The 22,669-nt window shown below is 33.1% G+C and overlaps 3 protein-coding genes across 8 annotated transcripts; all 3 read left to right on the forward strand.

Annotated features, from left to right (window-relative positions):
• The first annotated feature begins 614 nt into the window (after positions 1–614).
• Positions 615–2,671, forward strand: LOC106357766 (D-aminoacyl-tRNA deacylase-like). Its single transcript, XM_022697022.2, has 9 exons — positions 615–917; positions 986–1,166; positions 1,240–1,382; positions 1,465–1,528; positions 1,617–1,669; positions 1,832–1,887; positions 1,963–2,037; positions 2,107–2,280; positions 2,366–2,671. The coding sequence occupies exons 1-9, from the start codon at positions 813–815 to the stop codon at positions 2,451–2,453; spliced, it is 939 nt and encodes a 312-aa protein (XP_022552743.1). The 5' UTR covers positions 615–812; the 3' UTR covers positions 2,454–2,671.
• Positions 2,672–12,191: 9,520 nt separating this feature from the next.
• LOC106355037 lies at positions 12,192–13,994 on the forward strand. The gene is made up of 2 exons (XM_048749178.1): positions 12,192–12,201; positions 12,318–13,994. Exons 1-2 carry the CDS (start codon positions 12,192–12,194, stop codon positions 13,004–13,006), a joined length of 699 nt encoding a protein of 232 aa, XP_048605135.1. The 3' UTR covers positions 13,007–13,994.
• An 846-nt stretch (positions 13,995–14,840) lies between these two features.
• On the forward strand, positions 14,841–22,393 carry LOC106357764. Of its 6 annotated transcripts, none has more exons than XR_007318952.1 (6): positions 14,841–20,608; positions 20,821–20,906; positions 21,015–21,089; positions 21,175–21,462; positions 21,540–21,767; positions 21,858–22,393. XR_007318952.1 is itself a non-coding variant. In XM_048746361.1 (6 exons), the coding sequence occupies exons 4-6, from the start codon at positions 21,247–21,249 to the stop codon at positions 22,281–22,283; spliced, it is 870 nt and encodes a 289-aa protein (XP_048602318.1). In that variant the 5' UTR covers positions 19,739–20,608; positions 20,821–20,906; positions 21,015–21,089; positions 21,175–21,246; the 3' UTR covers positions 22,284–22,393. The 6 variants fall into 6 exon arrangements, 3 of the variants coding, with proteins under 3 accessions (XP_048602318.1, XP_013652914.1, XP_048602317.1); XM_048746361.1 differs by having other exon boundaries at positions 19,739–20,608; XR_007318950.1 differs by having other exon boundaries at positions 20,821–21,089.
• Positions 22,394–22,669: the final 276 nt, after the last annotated feature.

Here is a 22,669-nt window from a genome sequence, read left to right on the forward strand (position 1 = left end):
AAACTTAACATATAAATTGGTTTGACTTGAATATTTGGATAGAAAATTAATAGATGTTTCAAGTATTTTTGGTGTTTTGAATATTGTTTAGCTATTTTAGAAATTTACTTCTGGGCAACTTTAAAATATCTTATATATTTTAGATATTTTAACATATTAAATCTAAAAGTAATTAATATATTTAAGTACATAAATATATTTCGAATACATTTAGGTACCCGAAATACTTCGGTTCGGATCGGACTCAGTTTTGATTATCTAAATACCAAATTTTTTAATCCGTTCGGATATTTAACCAATTTTAATTCAGATACGATTCTACTTTTTCGGAACGGATTCGGTTTAGTTCTTCAGATTCGTGTTTTTGCCCAGCCTATCGATTACTATGATTGGTTTAAAGATTTTATAGTTCAAATTATTTTATAGTTAAACATTTGTTCTAAATTTTGATCTACAAAAATACAAATAGATTTTTTTGTAGCTAAATTATTTTAATTTGTTATTATATATAACTTAATTCATAAATAGTTTTCAACAATATGAGTGATTTATTAAAACGAAAATTATTAACTGGAACGTTTAAATTTGGTTTACTAAACGAATTTACTCGTTGCCCAAACAAAAAGAAAAAAATCACTTTATTAGCTTTTCCAAATGTTGAAAATGTAGAAGAACAATGGTTTTGAAAACAAGCGGCCGGAACTTTATAGTTTATACGATTCGTCCACTCGCACACCACTTTCCAAACAAACGCAACTCGTCCCCAACCGCTTATAAACGCCACTTGCCGCGTTCCAACCTCAAAGCTAGAGATGGTGACACTGATCGTAGCCACCACCTACGACCCAGCGTCGATCAACCCCGCGACGGCGCTTCTCGCCATGCCGGGATGGACCACCGGACCAATCTTGCCGCCGGTAAAGTTACGATCCTTCTTCTCCTCCCCCGTTCTTGTCTGAATCCTCTTCTTGTCGGATTCTTGCAGAACATCAAGAGCTTCACCAACCAGCAAACGAGGCTAATTCAGCACGATGTGTCTATAGTGAAGGAAGACGATCTCGATTCACGGTGGGAGGAAGCGACCGGAGAGGTTGTAGATGAAGTCATATTCCTCAGCCGTCACACCGCCGCCTCGAACCGTCCTGCTCTCACTGTTCACCCGATTGGTATGCTAAAAAGATCGAAACTTTCTTTGTGGGTTTGCGCTATTTTTCCTCAATTGTTGGTGGTTGGTTGAAGGAGTGCTTCACTTAAAGGAAGGGGAATCGCCGCCGCACGGAGGAAAGGCGGGGTGGGCGGCGTTGCCGAGCCCTAGGATTGGGCCATGGTTGCGTCTTTTGAAGAAAATGGCTGAAGCTCATAGCTTGGTTCCTGAGTTTGAGGTATTGTTTTGTTTTTTGTTATTTTTATTTTGGAGATTGAAGTGTTAAAGGAGATTGCTTTTTTATGTGTGGGTGTGTGTAGATAACATTGGAAGGTACTCATCATGGTCCTATAACTAGTAAGCCAACCATGTTCTTGGAGATTGGTGAGTTTCTTTCTAATTGAAATTGAAATTAGCCATTTCTTGTCTTCAGTTGCTTAGCTTGTGTGTGTTCTTTGCTGTGTATATGTAGGTAGTACAGAGGAATACTGGAAGAGACAAGACGCTGCTCAAGTTATTGCTCTTGTAAGTAAATGAATATTCTTGTTGCTTCGTGTGGAATCAAAGACATTTGTGTTTAAAGTTTGCTTCTAACCATTAATATGCATTGTCATCTCTAGTAAACTTGCTTGTCAATATCTAAAACATTGCTTTCATTTAGTATAAACATTGTGTTTTGTGATTCAGTTAATATGGGAAGGGCTTGGGCTTGGAGGCGGTGAAGCTGTGGGGAACTGGAACAGGTAGCTTAATCTTTACATCTCAAAAAGAAAAATGTAGTATCGTTCTCAAGTAATTAGAATCAATTTTGTGGGCAGTGAAACTGGAAAGAGGACGGTTCTTTTAGGGATTGGAGGTGGACACTATGCTCCTCGTCACGTGGATGTAGTTTTGTAAGTTGTAAAGAACTCTTGAGTGTAAGTATTTTCTCCGGCTGATTCTTTGTTTGTTGTGTTCATCAGGAAAGATGATATATGGGTAGGCCATTTGCTTTCTGGATACTCATTGCCAATGGAAGAAGCAAAGCCTGGAGAGAATCACATTGGTGGAACTTGGAGACAATCAATCCAAGCAGCTTTTGAAGCTACTAAAGCATCATTCCCAGGAGGCGAGATCTTGGCTCATCTTGATCAAAAGTAATGTCCAAAATCATTCTCCTCTGTATATTTGTGTTCCTCTCGCGTGGATTACAAGTAAATGGTTGTTTTTTTGGGGTTACAGGAGCTTCAAAGGATGGCAAAAGAAGGCGATTACAGAGTTCTTGGCAGAACAGAACATCAATGTCGGGAGGCCAAACGATTTCACATGAATCCATCATTTGATGGGTTTAGATTAGTTTCAAGCGATTGTTACAACTAACTAAGTTATGATTGAGATACATCTATAAGCCTTCTTTATCTTCACTTTCAAAAAAATTAAAGTGGAGAAGATGTGTGATCATATAATTAGTAATAGAAATGTTTTTTTTTTACATAAATCATTGAAGTATTAGGCTACAAAAATCATAATGAAATGATCATTTCAAGATGTATGATCCCGATAACTAGTAATAAAAATGTTTGTTTACATAAATCATTTAAGTATTAGGCTATAAAAGTAGAAAACAGAGAATTAAATACTGAACGACACACTTCTGTCAAAACTCTTCATTAATCCTAAAAGCACACGAATCAACACAAAACCAAATTAGGTTTAACTGTATAACTTTAGCTAAACATTAGTTTTGTTAACGGAAATCAAAAGGATGTCGTTTTGCTAAAATATAAAAATCTAAAGTTGTTGATTGTTTGTTTAATGGATGATTAACATAGGAATTATTGTTTCGGAAGTGGGTTAAATCTATTTGAATGAGATCTAGACCTACTTGTTGATTGTTTGTCTGAACATCCGATACTGAACCTTGATCACTTTATATCAATTATTATTGTCTGTGGATCCATCATTTGCATTTGATTGAATTCTTGCACTTATTTATTGACTGAATTTGAGATCACTTTGTTTATATTTCTAGGATCTTAACTTGTTATAAATCATTCATCTTTTTATTTGCTTAGATTATGAAAGTTTATGTATTCTTAGGGGGTGATTGGTAGTTGATGTAGATGCTGTCCACAGCCATATTTATTTCTACAGCACCAAATTCAGAGCAATTAAATTTTAAATTTTTTTTGAAACCACAATTCTTGAAATAACTTACAGCTGTACAAGTGTTCTGCAGAGCCAAATATCCAAAGCAATTTTTTAGTTCTTTCCATAAAATTCTGCAGCAATAAAATTTACAGTCACAGTAAAAAGTCTACAGATTTTATCTAAAACAAAAATTTTAAAGCTACAGCCATTACCAATTATAGTAGATCACAAGTTTTTTTGTGGATTCGATCAGAGCAGGGCTTGATAATTATTGGCCCACAAGCCAAAATTTTTTTTTGGCCATTAAATTTTAAAATTTGCAAAAATTATAAAATATGCATCAATGAAGGTTCGAACCGGGGTGTGAAGAAATATTGGCCGGCTTTACCAGTATATATACATGAAATTTCTGAAATATTTGGCCCCAATAAGTATATTATTGTCACCGGCCCTAAAGCATATGCTTCTTTGGCCTCTATTTAGGCACGGCCATGGATTCGATCATATATTGTTTCATCGATATACAATTCGATTGTGATATCATGTACATTAGGTTAATTGACTCGTGGTAAAACGCAATAATCAATATATTTTTGATTAACTATTTCTTACAATTTTTATCCAATCAAAATTTAATAAACACAGTTAGTTTTTTAAAGTTTACAATTTACCAATCACATTTTACAATTAGACTAAAATATAATAAATAAACCTTTTAAATATCTTTTAAAATCATGGATAATTTTGAAAACGGAAGGAATATATACTAATGACATTGTTCATAGAGGACGACTAAAAAGATATAGTATTTAAACATTAATGGAGATGAAAACATAGGTCCAATCGTTTATTTTTGTAAAAGAAAAATAACTTAGGTCCAACGGTAGCCAACGAAACATAGCCGTCGATTTAGGTATGAACAGTTAATAACACGCTGTCTCACGCAGATGCGCGCTGAGATCGTACGTACTCAATTAGCTGGACCATATTTATACAAAACACAAGTATGAAACTAGAGATTGGTGCGACTTATAACTCACGTCAATGTCATTTTCATGGATACTACATGAACCACTATTTACGTCAACTAGATAATTAAATCAAAGTAAATATAATAAAAGAGAAAATGACAAATGAAAAATTGCTTCCTAGTGTTTGGAAGCAATATCAGTGCTTAGCAAAACATAAAAAGAAACTGTATGACCTTGTCATAGTTGTACTGTTACTTGCATTTTAATAGAAAACTTTTTTACAAAAAAAAAAAAGTTGGATAAGGGATAAAATGCATACTGCCTCACCCAAACAAATACTCCTTTTGGATTTAAATATAAGATGTTTAAAGTTTTACACACATATTAAGAAACAATAAATACTATTTTAATTATTATTTTTTGATTATATCAATAAAGTTTCACCATTCATAATTTTACTTTTTAATTTATGTTTAAATTTTAAAAATAAATGCATTAATTGTATCTCAAAACATCGTATTTTCTTGTACAAGATAAAAATATATAACATCTTACATTAGCATCAGGAGGGAATAGTTGACTTTTTCATTTGACTTTTTATTTGTGTCCTTTATAAACGCCTCACATTAAAAAGTCCCCTTTGAAGCGGCTTTTAATTTACGTGGAAAATACATCAAAATCAGATATATTCCCTTTCCATTTCCAGTTTAGTTCAGACACACTAGAAAGACTTTTTCTTGGGTTCAAGGTTCACCAACCAATAGAAAGTTGTCATTTTAGATCTAGTATCTTTTAATTAAGGAAACAAAATAACTTGCCAAATTATATTATGCTTTTAAAATAAAAAATTAAAAATTAAATAAATAAAAATAACAATAGTTCTAAAAAAATATTATTTAAAAAAAAAATATTTATTTTTAAGATTTAGAGTTTAGTGTCTAAGATTTATAATTTATAATTTATCCAAATGTTTAGTATTTTTCCAAGGGTTTAGGGTTTACCTAAGGATTTAGGGTTTACCCAAGGGTTTAGGGTTTACCCAAGGGTTTAAGATTTTCCCAAGGGTTTAGGGTTTAGGATTAGAGTTTAGGGTTTAGTGTTTTGTTGACAACATGTTTAGTGTTTTTCCAAGGATTTAGGGGTTTACCCAAGGATTTAGGGTTTACCCAAGGATTTAGGGTTTAGGATTTGAGTTTAGGGTTTAGTATTAGAGTTTAGTGTTTTGTTTACAAGATTTTTTTTTTTTGAATTCGTTTTTTATATATTATTTTTATTTATTTTTAAATTTTATTTTGAAAAAATAATATAATTTGCAAGTTATTTGGTTTCCTTAATTAAAAGATACTAGATTTAAAATTATAATTTTCTATTGGTTGGTGAATCTAAAGGGTGAACCCAAGAATAACTCCACTAGAAATAAAGTGTATAAAAAGGGGTTGTACAATTTCTGCTTATGATCTCATGATTGTGCAGAGTGTCCGATTTTCCCAGGAGAGTGACGACATTAGAGACTATTTATTTGTAAGTGCATTTTCCTTGCTTAATTTCTACGTCCAAACATTTCTCGTAAACTGTTACTTATAAAACAAAAACAAATAAAAAGCTTGAATGATTCTATATAGTTTAAAAAATATATTATTTCCGGGAAAACGAATCCACTTGGGGAGAAACAAAAGTATTACTATGTTTTCGCCGATATTATCTAATAAAGGGTGCCATTAAATGTTTTTTTTTTTTCATTTTTCGGGTTTGGTTTGTACTTTAACGGGAAACCAACGGACAGTAAAGAAGAAAGAAAGATTGTCCACTCTTTTGGTGATCTCTCTGACTCTATGTGCTTCAAATTAATTGCAGAGACAGTGATTTTTACTCCTTTTAATAGATACTCCCTTTTCGTTAGTTTTAGGGAAATTTTTTTGTTTCGAAATGTAAGTAATTTTCATATTTCTAAATAATTTTTACATTTATTGAATACAGTGTGACCAATCAAATTAAATAGACTTATTTTTTATTGATTAAATTATATCTAACCTATTTATTATAAAATACTTTTTAAAAACATAATAATTTTCTTAATCTTCGTGCTTTTAGCCAAAACTACTTATATTATGAAACGGATGGAGTACCTTTGAACATACTTTTTATGTATGTTTGAAGATTTTTGTTTTATAATTTTGAACAGCCCAAAGAGTATTTGGCTTTTCTTCTTCTCCAAAGGTTAGATTTTTCTTTTTTTACAAGTGATCTGATATTTTTCTTCTTCAAAACCTATTAGGGTTTTTGATCCATTGTTTGTAATTATTAGTGAAGAAAGTTGCGAGAGAGAGTCTCTCTGTACCTGCTGATCAAGTTTTGCTTTGTAGTTTTTGCTTTCTTCTTCACTGTTTTTGAAAAGATTCCTCTTAAAACTCTTATTCATCATTAGGCTTTTCATTTGGATTCTAGTTATTAGATCTCTATTTATTCCATTAGTTTTTTTATAAGGGTATTAGTTATTTTTGATATTTGGAACTATTTATCTGAGATTTTCAGTTCAAGATTCTACTTCTGTCATGTAAATTCCAATTTTTTATTGCTATTCCTCTGAAGGGGAGTTGAGAAATTGCAGTGTAGCTGTTTTGAACAAATCTTAATATATTAAAACTGAAGTCCAATTAAGAATTAACCATCATTTTACCTCTAATATTACAAGTTCATGCCACTAACCTAAATCATACTCCATCTGTTTCAAAATAGATGATATTTTGGAGAAATTAAAATGTTTCAAAATACTTGATGTTTTGATATTTTTATATTAATTTTAATTTTACAGAAAACTGTGTCATCAATGATGTTTTATAGTGGTTTTTATGATTGGTTGAATTAGTTTTACTTTATATTTTTAATGTTACTTTTTAGGAAAAAGAGTATACCTTAATTCTTGTGCATTCACCTAAAACATCAAGTATTTTGAGACAGAGAGAGTAATTAATATCTATAACAAACCATAAGAATCTATTGTAATCAAGAGTCTATCATTATTTTTTGGAAAATCTTAACACAATTGATATATACATTAATGAAAAAAACATCTGGGAAATCAATTTAATTAAGATATTAGTTTAACATATGGAAACAATATCAATCTAATAAAAATCTTCCTTAAACTATTAATATGATATATTATGCATATAATAAAAGCTTTAGTCATTCCGTTTCTCTAAGAGCATCTCCAACTCACCCTTATATTTGCCTCTATATGCTATAATAGAGGAAAATCTACTCCAACCCACCTCTATTTCTTCCGCTATAATAGAGATTACTATTCTTTCCTCTATATTTAGGAGAAAAAATAGCATTCCTCTATAATAGAAATGTAATTTTTTATTTACAAAATAGTCTTTTAATTTTTGTGATTATAACTAAAATACATGTTTACGAAGAAATACAATTTTTACATATAAATACACAGATTTTTGTTTACATACTAATTTTTAATTTTTATAATTACAAATAAAATAAATAAAAAGATATCTAATTATTTTATGTTTACATACTAATTATTTTATTTTAAAGTCAGACTTTTATTTAATGAATGATATTTAAAATTTTATATTGATAATTAAACTATTAATTAAAATTTAATTATTAAAAGTTTAACATAATTTTACATATTGATAACATATTAAAATTAAACTTAAATATTGAAACAATTTAATACTTAAATATTAATCAATACAACATGTTGAAACAACTTAATACTCCGATAAATTACTTCCAGATCCACAAAAAATGTTAAAATATTGTCCAAACGACGTGGGTGGAGGAGGAGTTTGATGATTTTGTTGCTAGTGAGTGCACTTTTGTAAAATATGTGTTTTCTTTACTTGGAAATGTTCACGGACATTTGGATCTTCTATGGAATTTACGTCACAAAATAAATAAAAAATTTTCCTTCATCTGTTTTAAAGCAAAATTTTGTCTTTGAATCTCTAACTGATGTTTGTCTTTGTTCACTTGACTTCTTTAGGTTCTCTAAAAATTGTTTATTTCCTTCTTCTAGTGTATTGGAAGAGAAGCTCCACCACCAGAAGTCCAAATACCAGATGATGAAGATAATCGGTTCCAAGAGTTTCTAAGTTGATTCAGAAAAATCAAAGATAAAGAAGCTCATTTCTCACTTCGGAATGCATTAATTGACCATTTATGGGAAAATATAGTAATGAAATGTTTAGATAATGTCTATTTTGTTTTATTATTATTTTCTAATGTCATTTGTAATAAAATGTTTAATTTAAATAATATTGCAATTTTATGAAAAAAAATAAAAGTTATAATAAATGGGTTAATTTGCAACATTTATAAGTTAAATGTGTTATTTATAAAATAAAAAAGAATCTTTTAAGAATATTCCTTTATAGAAAAAAAATAGAAAAATACATTGGAGAGAAACCCACGTCTATTATAGAGTGCCCTTATAGAGTTCCTCTATTATAGAAGAAAAAATAGAGGAATACATTGGAGATGGTCTAATATTGCCTCCCACATAAATTGTTATCGAAAATCATATTCTTCTATAGCTTAGCAATAGTTTCTTTGATAATTGGCTAATTCTATATATATTGTTTAAACAATTTTGAACAAACGGAATCGCTTTTATATTCTCATCAAACTTATTCCTAACATACAGAAATTAGTTTCCATATTCCACAGTGGGATTTTAAAAATATCAATCATTTGAGTAGAAAATGTATGAGGATTTATATGATTTGTTTAAAACGGAATATTAAGATATACTATTCTTCTTCTAATCTTGCCTTTCAACTTAGACTAGAACTCGATCCGCGCAACCGCGCGAATTTTTGTTTTCATTTATTTTTATATAAATATTTTGTTTTCAATTCTAAATTGGTATATATATTATAATATATATTTTTCTATCAATTTTAAAACATAATAAGTGTACTGTATATTTTTTCATTGAATAGATTATTTCAAACTTTCACATGTATTTGTATCTTCTTCTATATATATATTTTCGGATTATTATTTCATTATTAAAATCGTAACTATATGTATAAAGATTAGTAAAATATTGTTTTATTATCATATTCAAATATATTGTAACATTTCAAAAATTTAGAAAGTTTTTTAAAAAAATAAACTTCTCGCTTCATAGATTTATATTATCGAGTAAATAATTAAATATTTAGTTTTTGTTTAATTTTTAAAATAAACTATATAGTTTAAATTTTTTTTCATTGGTTTAAGGTAGTAAAGATTAATCATTGTTAGATAATATGATTTTTGTTATTTAAAATATTTTTTTTATAATTTTAAAAGTTAACATCGACAAATATTTAAATATTTAGCATATAGATGTATATTATTACAACATTAAATTATATCTATTTAATTTATACTATCTATAAATCCAATGAATCATCTTAAATCCAATTATTGATAGCCCAATAAAAAAATTTTGTAGGCCTAAAATTTAAATGATAAGATTATATATTAAATGTAACATGACTTTCTAGGAATACGTCCATTAAGTCTATTTTTAAATAATCACACATGAATCAAGGTTGTGACTTCTATTTTAATATATAATACTAGATTCTAACCCGCACGGATATTTATAGATATAAAATTTTATATTTTTTGTATATAATAATTTATGATAATATATTGCTGTTATTTTAAAAATAACTTAATAGATGATATATAGTTCTAAATATTAAAATTTAACATATGTTAACAATTTTATTTGTTTTTAAATTATTACTTAATTTATGAATATTAATCATTTTAAAAGGTGAATGATATTTTAGTCACTTTAAACGGTAAATGATATTTTATTTATTTATCTTAGTGAAAGTATTTTTCAAAATATATTGGTTTACCAATTCAACATAATTTTAATATGTTTGCACAAAAAACATAATTTTAATATGTAATTCATTAATTACTTCTATTTTAATATAATGTAGAATATACTTATAAAATTTATAAAATTAGCATATAATTTCATTTTTTGTTTATAATAAAAATTTAATTAAAATTAATTTATAATAATATTATACTACTAATTTCGAAATTAATCAGTGCATTAATTAAAAAAATATAAATTTTTAAAAAGATTTTGTTATATTTTTTCTCAACAGATTTTGTTATTCCTAGAACAAAAATTTAAATTTATAGTTAAAATGGATTTTTTATTAATATCCTTATAATTATTTAGAAATGTTATACATTAAATAAACTAATGTAAACAATAAAAAAATATTTGAATATATAATCTAGATTTCTAGTATGACTATTTTGTAGTAGATAAAAATTGTACTTATCTTTTAATAGAGAAGATTTTTCGACACATCTATATATACTCTTCCTCCTCATTTTACTTTCTACTCATCCACAATTCACAGAAAACATACCAACCCTATAAATATGTCTCTTATTAAGGATGTCAAACCTTTTAAGACTGGCTGGTGCGTTCATGTGGAGTTGTACTATCAAAAAACGAAGCCTTACTACTTCTTTCAAATTCTTCACAGGTTTCCTTTCCTCTTTCACTCTTCACAAGCTATTTTCAGACACTCATTGCAACTCGGATGAGTTCAGGAACACCACCATTGACTACATACGACCTTCACTACGTAGCGTAGGACATTAATCGTCCATAGCTGCATCCTAAGACACTAGGGGAAAGGGATTATAGAAAGACGGTAATGAGTGACGTCCATTTGAAAGAAAGATCAAGAGCAATGACCGGTTTCTGAATAGGATAGACCGAGAAATTCTAAGAAACAAACGGAAGGTTGAAGAGTTTGCTAATGAGGCTTATATATTTTGAGAGGAAACTTTTTCAAGAGAATGTAGATAGGAAGTGTAAGCTAGACTACTCTATATCGAGATACGTTCGGTCTAAATTCTTATTTGGTTTGTTTTTCGTGTTTATTCTTTAGTTATTCATAAAAAGAATCAGAAAAAGTTTCGATGACACAATAATATTAACATAAAAATAAAAAAAAAACATTAAATATTTTGTTATTATATTATTAATCATTATAACATACATTGAATAGTTAAGACTATCTAAGAAAATAGTATATAATAAAAAACAAAACAATATTCAGTTTTCCATTGTAATCTAATAAAATTTATGTAAAACTATTTATTTATATAAAAGTTAAAACAAAAATACGCAAGAGCGTGCATGTCAAAATCTAGTTGAAGTTTAAAAGCTTTGCAAGTCTAAAAGCTTTATGCATTTTGTCTCTTTTCCTGTTTCAGTGACAATGTAAAGGATTATTCATTCTTTGGTAAATACTTTGTCACACTCATGCAACTCTATAATTGACTGCTACAAATCTTATTACAAAGAAAGCTAATTTTGAAACTTTCTTGCTTATTGTTATGGCATTACAGCTTTTATCTAAATGTCTTTTATCTTCATTATCAAAAGGTTGGAAAGTGCTCATGCTAGCTAGTGATTGATTGCATCCTTTTCTGTTTATCATGTGCTTAGACCTCATGATGATTTGTTTTTAGACTTGAGGAAAACAAAGAGAATCTTCCATGTGTGACTGACTATATTTATGTTATGTATCCATAGAATATTTTTCCCCAAAGCTTGGCTTGTTTTTCTGCCACAATCTTCTTGGCCCATTGCTTCGTTGAACAACCCTAAGTCATATGAAGGTTGCTTATGTATCTAACTTTGAGAGAAACAGATAAATAGATTCCATCATGCATCTTGAATAAAGTTTCAATTTTTTTTTCCTTTTGCAACTGCATTGTTTTTTCTCTGATTCTTTTCTATGAATCTACTTGACAATTATTGATATATTTCACCCTTGGACATGCAAGATTGGTTTTGCCACTGGTGCTTGAAGTTGTAGCTCTGGTGTTTTGAAGAAGATGAACTATTCTCTATTTGCAATCTTTTCTCTCCTATAACAATGAGAGCAGGTAAAAAAACTCTTTAGCTTTCAAATATTTTAGTGATTGATTCGTTAGCTGCTTTCTTCTTTGTAGCTTTAAGATGTTTCTGATGGTCTTTGAATGTTTTGCAAACCAGTAAGTAGATCAAGTGGTTTTTCAATTTTCAGATAATGATCACGCAGTTAAAAACTCAGTAGAGAGTTGCAAAGATGACTCGAAGCCTCATAAATGCCCTGAAGTGAAGTGGGAGGATGCAGAGAACAATAGCAATGCGTGTGAGGTATTCTATGATACTAGAAGCGACGACGAATGGGATAAAGAGGACGATGAAAACCATTCCTGTGGATATTCTAATGAGACTCAAAAGCAACTCCTAGATAACAGTCATGATATTGTTGCTAAAATGAATTCTCTTGAGAAAGTTGATCCAGTGTTTTATATGGACAAAAACGTTACGGCATGTGACTTGCCTGAGATTGTAGTTTGCTACAATGAAAAAACTTATCATGTGGTGAAGGATATATGTGTCGATGATTCGGTGAGGTGTAACTCAGACTCAAACTCAAACCAGTGTTCACCAAATCCTTTAAAAACAAAGTCCTTGAAAGACAGAAACTGTAAGCTTGAGGATTCTGAGCTTCGTAATGATCCTGAGGCAAACCAAGATGTTGAAGAAACTTCAAGAGATGAAGTGGCTACATCGGAGAATGTCTTGAAAGAATCTTTAACTTTGGAAGATGAACAAAAACCACTTAATAACAGCAACAAGAGTAATAAACGTGAAGAACAATCTCTACTTCAGCTACAGGTAATTTACATATCATCAATCTAATACCATCAAACAAAAGTTTTGGTTTTTCAACTATATACTTGTGTGACTGCAGGAGAAGGGGACAAGAAGCTTAGGCACCCCAGCTCTCAACACAGAGCTTGAAGAAACAGTGGATCAAGAAAAAGCACAGGAGAAGTTTTCCTCTGTTTCTACAAAAACCTCTCAAGGCCTATTTGGAGAGACGAGTTTCTCAGCAGCAGAGCCAGTTTCAGGTCATATAACATACTCAGGACAAATTGTATTCTCTGGAAGCCTATCAGTTCGTTCTGATGCAAGCACAACGAGTGGAAGATCATTTGCTTTTCCAGTGTATTGTTTTTGGCTCATCTTAGCACTTTGTGAGACACAAAAAGAGAGACATATCTGAGTTTTTTGTTATTTTATTTGCAGTTTGCAGTCAGAATGGAACAGTAGTAGTCCTGTAAGAATGGCGAAAGCGAACAAGAAAAGACAAAAAGGATGGAGAGACATTCTTATGTGTTGTAGATTCTCTTGATCAAGAAAAGCTTTTCACTTTGAAGCACAGAGGAAGAAAGTTTTATAAAATTTTATACTATTATTTTTCTTTTTTTTGGTGATTTATAGTGCAGTGGTGTGTGTAATTTTGGGTTAACAGTTAGAAATTTTTCATTCAAATGCATCATGTATGTACATGCTTTTGGTTTAGCTTTGGTGATTATTAAAAAAAAAGGTTATATTACAGTCAGTTTTGAAGTTTATCATTTTTTTTTGGTTAGAGTTTCCACGTTTCCACATTTCAGTGGCCTTTGTCAAGCGTATCAGCGACTTGGGTCAATCTATTTTCCATGCTACCAAGGTAAGTGTCTCGATTCTATTTGTGTTACAAAAAAAAAGGTAAGTGTTGTTGTGAACGAAGGGTTTTTAGACTGAATATTTCGTGTGTCTCTGTATTATTATTATTCAATCAAAGTGTTCCCTTATATAGGGGTTACAAGGAATAGGAAAAAAGAAATTATCCAAAACCTAATACAACATGAAATAGGAAAAGATCTAAAACATAGAAAAAGAAAACATCCTATATCTAATGTCGGCCAAAGGATAGGCCGACTCTCTCTCCTCAGTCGCCAACTCTCTCTCCTCTTGGACACGGCTGTGGTTGGGCCTGGTCGTGGCCTGATGGGCTATCTCTTCTTGTCTTGGTTAATGGCAATCCACAATGTTCATAACACTCCCCCTTGGATGCCATAACCATACAAGATTTGTAGTACGCTTAATGTTGCCTCATTAAAACCTTATCAGGAAAACCCAGTGGGACAAAACCATGATGAAGGAAAAAGAGTACAACACGCACTACTCCCCCTGATGTGAACCGCGGTGTAGGTTCTACATACTACGCATCTTGATGCGTGATCTATCCTATCTGTGTAGGAAGGGAGTAATCGGCCAGTTTCATTACTGCACCGTAATTAAGACCACTTAGACCTCTTAGGTCGTTTCTCATGTCCTTTGACATTGAGTGTCCCGTTTAAAGTATGTATGCTAAGCAATGTGAACCATATTGTCCTCGGCATCACATGTTGGTCTTTGCAAAACGTGTTTGCATCTGTCCATAGTCTAGACGTGACTGTCTACTTATCAAACTCCTTTACTTAGGTCGGACAGACCAAGTACTTATGGACATCATACTAAATATGGTTTATCTTTCGACCATGTTTCAATCTGGTCGATCTACGTCCAGGTCATAGACCTTGTCTATACATGTTCACTACTTGTTTCATGAGTGTTCATGATCACTCATTGCTGTGGCTCTTAGGCCGAACACACTCATGGATGTGGACATTGATTCATTTGCCTTAGGTAATGCCATATGATGGCGTCTCATGACCTTAGTTGTTGTGGATCATATCACACGCTTAATATATATTGTTAGGTCATGGATCTTGACTTCACGGGCTTACAATACTTTTGGTATCCGACCGGGAAGGGTAGATCAAATATCTCCTATTGTCCTCACGACAAAGTCTTGTGTAGGTTACACAGCAGCTGTAAACTATTCTGCTATCCCGGATCCTTAAGGGATCTGATGTCGGATTATAACCTGTTGGTTGATCTTTTATACTAGCCGTGATCAAAGGATATGAGTCGGACATCCTTGGTAGAAGGGGCCGGATGCTTATAGCCTGAGGGCTGGACGCTTTTGGCCAGAGAGCCGGATGCTCTTAGTTGGTGTGCTCACTACAAGAAAACACGTGATTCCCGACCACGGATTGCGACTGAAAAGGTAGTCGCAAAATATAACGACTATGACACGACTGTTAGGCGACTAATTGGCGACGCAGAAAAACGGTCGCAGAACAGACGCAAATTAACGACTACAACAACCAGTCGTAGTTTAGTCGCTAAATAACGACTGGCTGGCGACTAATACCATGTCGGAAATGTTCAGTCGTATTATAGTCGGTAAATAGGGACTGATTAACGACTATGCGTATGTACAACAACCAGTCGTAGTTTAGTCGCTAAATAACGACTGTCTGGCGACTAATACCATGTCGGAAATGTTCACTCGCATTATAGTCGGTAAATAGCGACTGATTAACGACTATGCGTATGTGGTCATTATTTCGTCGTTAATCAGTCGGTTAAAACCGGTACATAGCACGTTTTTTACATTTTTGGTCATTGTACCTAATATTTTGGTTAGTCAGTCTTTAGTCGCTAATAAGTCAGGCAATTTACAATGTAATACAGACGGTGTCTCCCCACATTTCTGCTGATAAACCGTAGAAACAAATTTCAAAAAACAAAATCGTGAAAGACAAAAAAAAAAAGATTGTTTGAAGTGTTACAATGTCGGGAAATAACAACAATGCTAATTTTCGAGATTGGATGTACAAGAGGATCGATGAACGGACGGGAGATTTCTCGGAAGAATTCGTAGCAGGGGTGGATCAATTCATGACATTTGCCAATAGTCAGCCTCTCACGCAAAGCAACGGGGGTAAATTTTTCTGTCCATGTAGTGTTTGCAAAAACGATAAATTTCTTCCGGGGTCAAAAATTTGGAAACATATATATAGTAGAGGATTCATGCAAGATTATTATGTTTGGTATAATCATGGATAAGAAATTGATATGGCATTAGGAACGAGTCATGTTGACCCGACACATTTAAGTGGTAATGAAGAAGTTGGTACTGAAGATATATATGTTGATATGGTAAATGATGCTTTTCGTGATAATGTGAGTTCTGACAATTATCACCAGGGTGGTAGTTACCCGGATGGTAGTTACCAGAATGTAGTAGACGATGCATGCAACCATTCAAAAAAGTTTTATGATTTGTTAGAAGGAGCAAAAAATCCCTTGTATGATGGTTGTCGTGAAGGTCACTCGCAGTTATCCTTAGCTGCTCCAGTCTTGCAAACTAAGGCAGATTATAATATGAGTGAAAAATGTGTGGATTCGGTGTGCCAAATGCTGAATGACTATTTACCTGATGGAAACATGGCAACCGACTCAAACTATGAGACAGAAAAGTTGATGCGCAATTTAGGGCTCCCATATTATACAATTGATGTTTGTATCAACAATTGTATGATATTTTGGGAAGAAGATGAAAGGTGGGATACGTGCCAGTTTTGTGGTGCAGAAAGATGGAAGCCGAGAGACAAACGACGTAGAACGAAAGTACCATATAGTCGTATGTGGTATCTACCTATAGCTGATAGGTTGAAAAGAATGTATCAGAGCAAGAAGACTGCAGCGGCAATGAGGTGGCATGCTGAACACCAAGCAAAAGACAGAGAAATGTGTCATCCATCTGATGCGGCCGAGTGGAAAAACTTCCAAGGAATACATCCCCAGTTTGCCGAAGAACCGCGTAACGTTTATCTTGGATTATGTACAGATGGATTCAATCCATTTGGGATGTCTCATAATCATTCGCTGTGGCCTGTGATCTTGACTCCGTACAATCTGCCCCCGGGTATGTGCATGAAAACGGAGTACTTGTTTCTTACAATTCTAAATTCTGGGCCAAAGCATCCGCGAGCTAGTCTTGATATCTTCCTCAAACCTCTGATCGCAGAGCTCAAAGAATTGTGGTCAACTGGAGTTGAAGCATACGATGTGTCCTTGAATCAAAATTTTAACCTAAAAGCCGTGCTTTTGTGGACGATAAGCGACTTTCCGGCGTACGGCATGCTTTCCGGATGGACGACCCATGGTAAATTGGCATGTCCAATTTGCATGGAAGATACAAAGGCTTTTTATCTGTCTAATGGAAGGAAGACGTGTTGGTTTGATTGTCACAGAAGATTTCTTCCTTGTAATCATCCACTAAGGAAGAATAAAAAGGATTTCTTGAAGGGAAAACACGCCTTAAATGAATTTCCACCTGTTTCTTTAACTGGTGAGCAAGTTTATTCTGAACATTTAAAAGGTGCTGAACCACCAAAAACGTCTTCTTGCGGTGGAAACGGTCATGAAAAGAAGAAGCCTGGATATGGAAAGTACCATAATTGGCACAAGGAAAGCATATTTTGGGAGTTGCCATACTGGAGGGATCTAATTCTTCGACATAATCTTGATGTGATGCATATTGAGAAGAATTTCTTTGACAACATCATGAATACTCTTATGAATGTGAAGGGTAAATCGAAAGACACAATCCAGTCACGATTGGATATATCAGAGATTTGTGATCGGTCACACTTACATGTTGATGATGATGGTCAAGCTCCATTTCCTCCCTACACATTAGACAAAGCCGGGAAAAAAAGTTTATTGGAATGTGTGAAATGTGAAGTTAAATTCCCCGACGGTTAAGCTTCAGACTTAGCTAATTGTGTTGATATAGAGAACAACAAGTTCTCTGGCATGAAGAGTCATGACTGCCATGTTTTTATGGAGCGGCTACTTCCATTTATCTTTTCAGAGCTTCTTGGCAAAAACGTCCATCGTGCGTTATCAGGTTCTAAATTTTTGTTTTGATTTTATATTAAATGATACAACTTAATCTATAATTATCAATAATATTTTAAATTTTGTAGGTGTTGGATTATTTTTCCGTGACCTTTACTCGAGAACTTTGCAGAAAGATCGTCTCCAAATTCTAAAGAAAAACATTGTTTTGATCATCTGCAATTTAGAGAAGATCTTTCCACCATCATTTTTTGATGTAATGCAGCATCTCCCTGTACACCTCCCATACGAAGCTGAACTAGGAGGACCTGTCAATTATAGGTGGATGTATGTCTTTGAAAGGAATTTCAAAAAGTTGAAAGCAAAAGCAAAGAACAAAAGATTTGCTGCTGGATCGATTGTTGAATCATATATCAATGAGGAGATAGCTTACTTTACTGAGCACTACTTTGCTGATCATATACAAACAAAATCAAGGTAAACACTTTCATTATTCTAGAGATCGATTCACTTTTTTTTTATTGTGTACTCATATTTTTATGTAATGTGGATCGTTAATTTGTGCAGGTTAACAAGATTTGATGAAGGTGAAGTTCATGTATATCATGTCTCCGGAGTACCTGATATATTTACGCATGTTGGTCGTCCAAGTGGGGAAATGCAAGAAATATGGCTTTCCGAGAAAGATTATAATTGCGCACATTCATATGTATTGCGAAATTGTGATTATTTTCAGCCATTTGAGAGGTATTATTTGGTAATTATCCTCTTCTATTACAATATATCACAATAATTAACTATACTAATTTGTGGTGGTGAACTCATATAGGATGTTTGAAGATTATCTATCTACAAAATATCTAGACCTCTCCGAGAAAGAACTCTCCGCAAAGAGAGCTGACGAATATCATACTTGGGTGAAAGATTATGTATGTTTCAGCAATAATATTAGTGGAATTATTGTGTCTATAATTATATATATTGATATTTTATATATATGCAGGTTTGTTACTGGAGTAATACACATAAGTTTCCTGTGTGGGTCAAAGATATCGCGAGTGGACCTGTGAATAAGGCCAAAAGCTGGCCCATCTACTTCAGCAGAGGTTTCTTATTTCATACGCAGAAACATGGTGAGGGACGAAAGACTTGTAACTATGGGATATGTGTTAAAGGAGAGAGTTATACAAATGCATCAGATGAAGCTGATTACTACGGAATCTTAACTGATATCATTCAAATTGAGTACGAGGGGGCGGTGGATTTGAAAATCACACTTTTCAAGTGTAAATGGTATGACCCTAAAATTGGCAGAGGCACTCGGCGGAGCAACAGTGGCATCGTAGACATTCTTTCATCGAGGAAATACTATAAATACGAACCATTTATTCTAGGTATGTATTATTTATACATATTAATTAATGTCCATAAATATATTATTAACTTTTTATTATTTGATAACAGCATCTCAAGCACATCAAGTTTGTTACATCTCGTATCCGTATGTAAAAAAACCAAAACAGTCGTGGTACAATGTCTTAAAAGTGAACCCGAGGGGAATTATTTCAGGAGAATACGAAGACAAAGAATCGACACTGTTACAACAAGACAATGATGATGCTGTATTGATGACTACAATTGAAGATCTAGCAGTCGACCATTTGTCGCATGTTCGAAGAGAACCGATAAATCTCGATATTGATGTCGAAGATGAAGAATCGGAAGATGAATTCCAATGTAATAAATCTTCTTCTTCTGATGATGATGATGGTGAAGATGGAAAAACACCATACTAAAATATTTTACAATAAATTGTAAGTCATATCCCTAAACTTATGTTATTTTTTTTTCTATAATGTGAAAATAATGTTATGTTAGCTGCTTTTTAATAACGTGTTTTGATATTGTTAAGTGATTAAAAAAAAAGCAAAACCAAAACAAAAGCGAAACCAAAAAAAAAAGTAAAACCAAAACAAACTAATTTTCTAAATCCCGCCTAACCCAAATCCACAATCCCGCCTAACCAAATTTACCATCCCGCTAAGCCCAATTATACCCAAAATCAAAATAAAGACAAACACCTAAGCATAACACTAATATACATCATTCTCTCGTTCTCTCTCGATGCCGACAGAACACAAAGAACCCTAGTCCTAAATCTCTCACTCTCTCTCGAAAATCTATCACCTTCTATCCAAATCTCTCACTCTGTCGAAATCAAAAGCGAAATCCAGAAACCCTCATCTATCTTTTAACCCGAAAGAACCCTAATCTCTCATCTCTTTCTGAAACGATGGGATCGAAAAAGAAGCAGAAACAATCCCAACAATCTCCCCTTCCCTCGCAGTACCAGTTCTTCCCTAGGACGACGGCTCCTCCCGTCCCCAACCGCCGATCTCCACCAGGCGTGAGTGACTACCCACCTCCGAGGCAACTCTTCCAAGACTCACATGCACAAACTGAAGCTGCTTCTGCGCATGTTCCTCAACCATCTCCACCTCCACCTCCAGAACCTCGACGGACTGAAACGTCAGCAGCGCGAAATGGTCCGAGCAGTTCTGAGGCTCAAGACTCTGCGAGTACAGAACGTCCAGAAGCTGTGAACCCAACTCTCTCTGATGGGTTCTTGCGTCAAATCAACGAACTGATTTCCCAGCCAAATCGGGGCCGCGACATACCCATCCTATCCCCAAACTTTGAGCCTGGAACAACATGGTATGATTCTGACTTTTGAGCATTATATATATATTTTTTAAAAAAATTGACTTGACATTCTCACTAGTGAAATTGTTGGTTGAATAATATATTTGATTGTTTTTTATGCCACTTAATTTACTTGAGGCTTTGCAAACAGGAAAATATTAACTTGTGAATGTTTTATTGCTCACTGAGTTTTTTTATTTGAGGGTTAACTTCTTAGCTCACAGTTTTTTCAGTTAGCTGGTTGAATACTATACGAGGCTTGCTTAGCTCACACCTTTTTCAGTTCACTTGAATGTTTAGAGTGTCTGATGTAAGCTCACTTTGTCTTTAAATTTGGCTTGCTTTGGTTGGCTTAGTCACTGGTTTATTACTTCTGTTCCGATCTAATAAATTCATTATTTTGTTTCTGTGTTTTGAGGTTTGGTCGTGACAAAGGGAAACTGACCCGGAGGATCTCAAAGGTTTGGTCGTGACAATATTTATAGAATTTGCAGTTAAGTCTTTTATCTTCTATATTAAATCTCAACTTTTGTTTAATTTGACTTTTAACATCAACTTTCTCTGTGTTTTTTTTGTAGAAAACTCAAACTTGGAGTCAAATACACACTGGTCTTGTCCAGGAAAAATTTGATAGCATATGTCAGCTACGTATGAAAGACATGGTTAGCATTTGTAGGAGGAAACGAAAGCAACCAATCTGGATCCATGATACTCTGTGGGAAGAAATGACAGCGTATTGGGACACTCCTGCAGCGAAAAAAAAAAGTGAAACTGCATCAGTGGCTCGTTTGTCTGAACGGAACGGACTTGGTCCACACAAGCACAACACTGGCCAGAAGTCTTTCCAACAAATCGAATATGAAATGGTAAGCTGTTTTTGCTCCTTTCATAAAAGTTAAACAATCTGTATCATTAACCTTTGCTTTTTTTTTTACCATTTTAGGTTGAAGAATTGGGCAGACCAGTTTCTCTTGGTGAAGTTTACATCAAGACACATACAAAAAAGGATGGGACCTATGTTGATTTGAAAGCTGAGCAGGTTGCAGAGATATATAAGAAGAACAAAGAAGCCAAGTTGACTGCCCTTGAGGCTGAAAACTCAGAGAGTTCAGATGGTGCTTCCAATGATCGACAGCTCTCCATAGAGGAGGATACCGAGATATTCCTTTTGGTAAGCTGTTTCTTTCAAAAAAAAATTTCTCTTTATACTTCATACTCTTTTCTTCTGCTTTATAGTAACAATTTTATTTTTTTGTTGTAGTCTACTTTCACAGATGAAAGAGGACATTACTATGGCATTGGAAGCCTCCAGCAAACTCTCGTCAATGGTAAACGGAAGTACAGTGAGGTCTCTTCTTCTGCATTCCTTGACATGAATAAGCAGCTTGAAGAAGCTCACCGCAAAATAGAAGAGCAGGCTGCTTCTAATGCAGCACAGGCTACTACTATTGCTGAGCAGGGCTCTACTATTGCAGAGCAAGGTGCTACTATTGCAGAGCAGGGTGCTACTATTGCAGAGCAAGCAAAGCAGATCAATGAATTTGCTGTAGTGAAGAAGTTTCTGTCTGCAACTGATCATAGATTTGATCAGTTCGTATCTACTAATTCCACCATCATACTTTCTTGTTTATGTCTCTTGGACATGAAACTTGACTTTTGTTTAGTTGTTTGTCAACATCTTTTGTAAACTCTCGGTGGTAGATAACTTTTTTTGTAAACTCTCGGTGGTAGGTAACTTTTTTTGTAAACTCTCGGTGGTTCACATTTTCAGGTTTAAAATTAACTAGTGTTTTCAAATTCACAATTTGTTTAATAAATATTGTTTTATTATATAATAGCATCACAAACAAGAAAGCACAAATAATAAAATTAGGAATTAAAATAACAAAAAAGAAGTCAGAATGTAGTCGTAAAACAGTTAGCAAAATAGAAATATTTTACGACTAAATAGCGACTCATAAAATAACTGTAGTCGCTAATCAGTCAGAAATATATTGACTAATTTATGACTACGATTACCGACTAATTTATGACTAACAAATACCGACTAACTTACGACTGCAAATAACTGAC

This window comes from Brassica napus, chromosome C2 (genome assembly GCF_020379485.1).
Source record: "Brassica napus cultivar Da-Ae chromosome C2, Da-Ae, whole genome shotgun sequence".
In the NCBI taxonomy this organism is placed as follows: Eukaryota; Viridiplantae; Streptophyta; class Magnoliopsida; order Brassicales; family Brassicaceae; genus Brassica; species Brassica napus.